The sequence below is a fragment of the Oncorhynchus masou genome, unplaced genomic scaffold (assembly GCF_036934945.1).
Source record: "Oncorhynchus masou masou isolate Uvic2021 unplaced genomic scaffold, UVic_Omas_1.1 unplaced_scaffold_12867, whole genome shotgun sequence".
Lineage (NCBI taxonomy): Eukaryota > Metazoa > Chordata > Actinopteri > Salmoniformes > Salmonidae > Oncorhynchus > Oncorhynchus masou.
Genome location: NW_027002711.1, coordinates 7 through 6,091, shown reverse-complemented (window position 1 = coordinate 6,091; position 6,085 = coordinate 7). Strand labels below are relative to the sequence as shown.

At 47.1% G+C, this 6,085-nt stretch overlaps 1 protein-coding gene across 1 annotated transcript; it reads right to left on the bottom strand.

Annotated features, from left to right (window-relative positions):
• Positions 1-2,431: 2,431 nt before the first annotated feature.
• On the bottom strand, positions 2,432-4,155 carry LOC135530192 (cell surface glycoprotein 1-like; the record flags this gene model as incomplete). Its single annotated transcript, XM_064958562.1, has 2 exons — positions 2,432-2,778; positions 3,546-4,155. Coding segments are annotated over 2 exons (957 nt in total), but the record flags the coding sequence as incomplete, so codon positions are not given.
• Positions 4,156-6,085: the final 1,930 nt, after the last annotated feature.

The window sequence follows — 6,085 nt, the reverse complement described above, 5'->3', positions numbered from 1 at the left end:
CCTTTAGGAACCCCCTTGTCCTAAGCGTGGACTTGGCCCGGCTGGTCAGCAGAAAACCCCCTTCCAGGAACCCCCTTGTCTAAGCGTGGACTTAGCCTGGCTGGTCAGCAGAAAGCCCCCTTTAGGAACCCCCTTGTCCTAAGCGTGGACTTAACCCGGCTGGTCAGCCCAGAAAAAACGTTTTGGAGACCCGCCTAGTACAAGCGTGGACTTAGCCCGGCTGGTCAGCAGAAAAAAGCGTTTTGGAACCCCCTTGTCTAGCGTGGACTTAACCCGGCTGGTCAGCAGAAAACCCCACTTTAGGAACCCCCTTGTCTAAGCGTGGACTTAGCTTCCGGCTGGTCAACTGCAGAAAAAACGTTTTGGAACCCCTTGTCCTAAGCGTGGACTTCGCCCGGCCGGTCAGCAGAAAACCCCCTTCAGGAACCCCCTTGTCTAAGCGTGTGCTTAACCCGGCTGGTCAGCAGAAAAACGTTTTAGGAACCCCCTTGTCTAAGCGTGGACTTAACCCGGCTGGTCAGCAGAAAAAACGTTTCGGAACCCCCTTGTCTAAGCGTGGACTTAGCCCGGCTGGTCAGCAGAAAACACCCATTAGGAACCCCCTTGTCTAAGCGTGTACTTAGCCCGGCTGGTCAGCAGAAAACCCCCTTTAGGAACCCCCTTGTCTAAGCGTGGACTTAGCCCATTTGGTCAGCAGAAAACCCCCATTAGGAGACCCCTTGTCTAAGTGTGGACTTAGCCCGGCTGGTCCCAGCAAACGCCCTTTAGGAACCCCCTTGTCTAAGCGTGGACTTAGCCCGGCTGGTCAGCAGAAAGCCCCTTTAGGAACCCCCTTGTCTAAGCGTGGACTTAGCCCGGCTGGTCAGCAGAAAAAACGTTTATGGAACCCCCTTGTCTAAGCGTGTGCTTAGCCCGGCTGGTCAGCAGAAAAAACGCTTTGGAACCCCCTTGTCTAAGCGTGGACTTAGCCCGGCTGGTCAGCAGAAAACCCCCTTTAGGAACCCCCTTGTCTAAGCGTGTACTTAGCCCGGCTGGTCAGCAGAAACCCCCTTTAGGAACCCCTTGTCTAAGCGTGGACTTAGCCCGGCTGGTCTCCAGAAAACCCCCTTGGAACCCCTTGTCTAAGCGTGGACTTAGCCCGGCTGGTCAGCAGAAAACCCCCTTTAGGAACCCCCTTGTCTAAGCGTGTACTTAGCCCGGCTGGTCAGCAGAAAACCCCCTTTAGGAACCCCCTTGTCTAAGCGTGTACTTAGCCCGGCTGGTCAGCAGAAAACCCCCTTTAGGAACCCCCTTGTCTAAGCGTGTACTTAGCCCGGCTGGTCAGCAGAAAACCCCCTTTAGGAACCCCCTTGTCTAAGCGTGTACTTAGCCCGGCTGGTCACCAGAAAACCCCTTTAGGAACCCCCTTGTCTAAGCGTGTACTTAGCCCGGCTGGTCACAGAAAACCCCTTTAGGAACCCCTTGTCTAAGCGTGGACTTAGCCCGTGCTGGTCAGCAGAAAACCCTTCTAGGAACCCCCTTGTCTAAGCGTGGACTTAGCCCGGCTGGTCAGCAGAAAACCCCCTTTAGGAACCCCCTTGTCTAAGCGTGGACTTAGCCCGGCTGGTCAGCAGAAAACCCCCATTAGGAACCCCCTTGTCTAAGCGTGTACTTAGCCCGGCTGGTCAGCAGAAAACCCCCTTTAGGAACCCCCTTGTCTAAGCGTGTACTTAGCCCGTCTGGTCAGCAGAAAATATGTCTTAGCCCCAGTGAACAGTGCTCGGAATCCTTCAATTCCTCCCCTGATTAGACACTTTATATCAAACTTGATGTTTACCACTGTCTTATCAAGTGTTACGTTATCCAAACAGAAGTTAAATGATCTTCATGCCATCCAATAGGAATCCATATGATCTTTGTCATCCAATAGGACTCCATATTCTCTTTATGTCATCCAATAGGATGAGGGGGAGTAGGAAGTGACAATGATGTCACAGTAGTTTCAGTTTCACCGACGTAACATTGACATTCCAGTCATTAAGCAGATGTTCATATGCAGAGCATCTTACAGACAGAAAAGAAAGAAGGACCATATGGTGTTTATGTCATCCAATCAGAATATATATCATCTTCCTGTCATCCAATAGGAATCCATTTGATCTTATGTCATCCAATCAGAATATATATGATCTTCCTGTCATCCAATAGGAATCCATATGATCTTAATGTCATCCAATAGGAATCCATATGATCTTAATGTCATCCAATAGGAATCCATTTGATCTTATGTCATCCAATCAGAAGTTATATCCTCTTTATGTCATTTTTACAGCCACAAAAGATCAGTACTATTTTACTGATCTTTTATAAACGCTTACAAACATATATTTTTTTATAGTTCATAAATTGTTTGTTATAATGCTTATTCGTTATAGTTATTATGAAGTGTTACCATAGCAACCTCTATCAGGGCCTTCATGCACCCCAACAATCTGAAGGGACACAGAGTATGAGAGGTTGGCTGGTGGTCCAGAAGGGGATGAGAGGTTGGCTGGTGGGTGGTCCAGAAGGGGATGAGAGGATGGCTGGTGGTCCAGAAGGGGATGAGAGGATGGCTGGTGGTCCAGAAGGGGATGAGAGGATGGCTGGTGGTCCAGAAGGGGATGAGAGGATGGCTGGTGGTCCAGAAGGGGATGAGAGGATGGCTGGTGGTCCAGAAGGGGATGAGAGGATGGCTGGTGGTCCAGAAGGGGATGAGAGGTTGGCTGGTGGGTGTTCCAGAAGGGGATGAGAGGTTGGCTGGTGGGTGTTCCAGAAGGGGATGAGAGGATGGCTGGTGGTCCAAAAGGGGATGAGAGGATGGCTGGTGGTCCAGAAGGGGATGAGAGGATGGCTGGTGGTCCAGAAGGGGATGAGAGGATGGCTGGTGGTCCAGAAGGGGACTAGTTGAATCATTTCAAATTTTTCAAACACCTCAAAAAGCTTTTTCCTGCAATCTAGAGCCAAAACCATCATGCTTAATTCTATGTAAAATATATATATATATATTTATTTCTGCATGTCTAAGTTTATCTCTTGAGATGTCTGTACCCTCCTGACTGGTGGATATTTTTTTAAGAAAAAAAACAATTCTGCATCTCTTTTTAAAATCTGGCTAAAATATTCAATGAAATGAGTCTGATTCAATACATTTATTATTACTCTTTTCCAAAGTCTGCCAACTTTGCCAGCAGGCATGTCAGCTACTTATAGTTAACAAACTGGATAAGCCCCTGTGTCCCCCTAAGGGCATGATGCCTCTGACCTCTATGCATATAATGAGATAATATAAGAGTATTTGAGTAGAACATTGCTTCATCAATCACACTGCTTTTGTCCAAAAACAGCGTTTTATCGACAGCTTTTTTCAGAAAACCCAGTTGAAAGATTCCCCTCGAATCAGGAGGAAATAAGCAGGAAATCCGGAATTCTCCAATCGGGATTTTGGGGAAACCTGGTCATTTGCTTCCGTGGGTTAAAGACAATGTGATGCCCTACGGACACAGGAAGGTTTGTTTACTTCTGACCAACAGAACCCGGGTCCAGCGACTGTGAACCCAACACCTTAGTTGTTACGCCAAGAGATCCCAACCTCCTGACCAGGTTGTTAGGTGTCGGGTGAAGGTCGCTAGGTGTTGGGTGAAGGTCGCTAGGTGTCGGGTGAAGGTCGCTAGGTGTCGGGTGAAGGTCGCTAGGTGCCGGGTGAAGGTCGCTAGGTGTCGGGTGAAGGTCGCTAGGTGTCGGGTGAAGGTCGCTAGGTGTCGGGTGGAGGTCGCTAGGTGTCGGGTGAAGGTCGCTAGGTGTCGGGTGAAGGTCGCTAGGTGTCGGGTGAAGGTCTCTAGGTGTCGGGTGTAGGTCGCTAGGTGTCGGGTGAAGGTCGCTAGGTGTTGGGTGAAGGTCGCTGGGTGTTGGGTGAAGGTCGCTGGGTGTTGGGTGAAGGTCGCTAGGTGTTGGGTGAAGGTCGCTGGGTGTTGGGTGAAGGTCGCTAGGTGTTGGGTGAAGGCCAGCTAGGTGTTGGGTGAAGGCTCTGGGTGTTGGGGTGAAGGTCGCTAGGTGTTGGGTGAAGGCCGCTGGAGGTGTTGGGTGAAGGTTGCTAGGTGTTGGGATGAAGGTCGCTGGGTGTTGGGTGAAGGTTTGCTGCAATAGATAATATTATAATATAATGAATAAAGTGGTAGAGGTCCTTAGCCACAGATCTAAGGTCCATCAAAATTATTTATTTTTAAACTTTTAAATTAGTGATTTATATTTATTTATAGCTATTTATTCTTGAAGATTATGACTTATAACTGCCTAATAAGTTAAGTTGAACTGTTCAAGTTCAACATCAGAACCCAAAATATAAGCTTGTGTTACTGCATTGTTTATAAACAATGTCACATGGTTAAAAAAAACATCATCATTTTGAGCTCACGGATGTTCTTGAATCCACAGCTCAGTCTATTGTTTGAAAGTGGTCGCATCCCTCAGCTGATAACCAAAACAAGTGGTGGGTGGGGGGGGGAACCCAGCAGTCTTCAAGAAATTGTCAAAACAATGTCTGCAATCAATATTTATTTTTAATTATATTATTTTGCACACTCACTTCAACAATCGGTTTGTTTTAGTTTATTTAAAACAAATGAATGTGTATTATATGAAAAATTATTCAAAGCGATTGTGTATTTTTTTTTTTTTAGAATGTGTTATTCTATGAGCTGAGTTCTGAATGTAAGCACTTATTGTTGTACTTGACTGCAGGAGTCTGTATGGCTGGGTGGGGTTCTGTGTGGGTGGGGGTCTGTGTGGGTGTGTCGATGGGTGGGTGTGTTTTCGGGTATATCTGTCATTTTAGCTACAATTAAATCGTTGTTACAAAGAACCTACTGTAGATGTCTTCTTACCACACACACACACACACACACTTGTTTTACTATCCTTGTGGGGACCAAACAACTGATCCCCATTCAAAATTATAACCCGAACATAACCCCTAACCCAAATTCTGACCCTGATTGTAACCCTATAACCCATAAGCCCAAAAAAGTTTTTTTCCTAGTGGGGTCTGTTGAAATGACCCCACCCGTCAGAATGTTCCTTGTGGGGTCTGTTGAAATGACCCCACCCGTCAGAATGTTCCTTGTGGGGTCAGTTGAAATGACCCCACCCGTCAGAATGTTCCTTGTGGGGTCTGTTGAAATGACCCCACCCGTCAGAAAGCTTGATGTGAGGAGTTAGCGAGGTATCTTTGGTCAACTCTGAGTTCAACAGGGGAATCCTACCAAGCTTGATGTGAGGAGTTAGCGAGGTATCTTTGGTCAACTGAGTTCAACAGGGGAATCCTACAAAGCTTGATGTGAGGAGTTAGCGAGGTATCTTTGGTCAACTCTGAGTTCAACTCTGGATAACCGGTCATACTGAAGTCACCTTTAAACCAGGTACATTTCTACGGCAACGAATCCTTCAGAAATGACCTGTTTTCGAGGCACATTCTACTCATGGCTAACAACAACACTTTACTCCTGAATGAAATGACTGAGCCTTGAGTTGATGACCAGTGAAATCAATCAACCCTCCCTCTTGCATTATCATCCCCTTCAAGACAGCTGATATTTTGTATTGTTATTATTCAAATGTTAAAAAAAAATGGTAAAATATTAAAATACCTATCACATTATCTCGTAATAACACAATGCATTTGCAACTTTACGAACTGTTAAATATTTGCATGACTTAATACAATTATTTTATCGATAGGAGTGGGAAAAAAGTTGCTCCTCCACACACTCTCTCTCTCCTCTCTCTCCCTTCCCTACCTCTCCTCCACACACTCTCTCTCTCCTCTCTCTCCCTTCCCTACCTCTCCTCCACACACTCTCTCTCTCTCCTCTCTCTCCCTTCCCCTACCTCTCCTCCACACACTCTCTCTCCTCTCTCTCCCTTCCTCTACCTCTCCTCCACCCTCTCTCTCTCCTCTCTCTCCCTTCCCTACCTCTCCTCCACCCTTTCTCTCCTTCCCCCTACCTCTCCTCCACCCTCTCTCTCTCCTCTCTCTCCCTTCCCCTACCTCTCCTCCACCCTCTCTCTC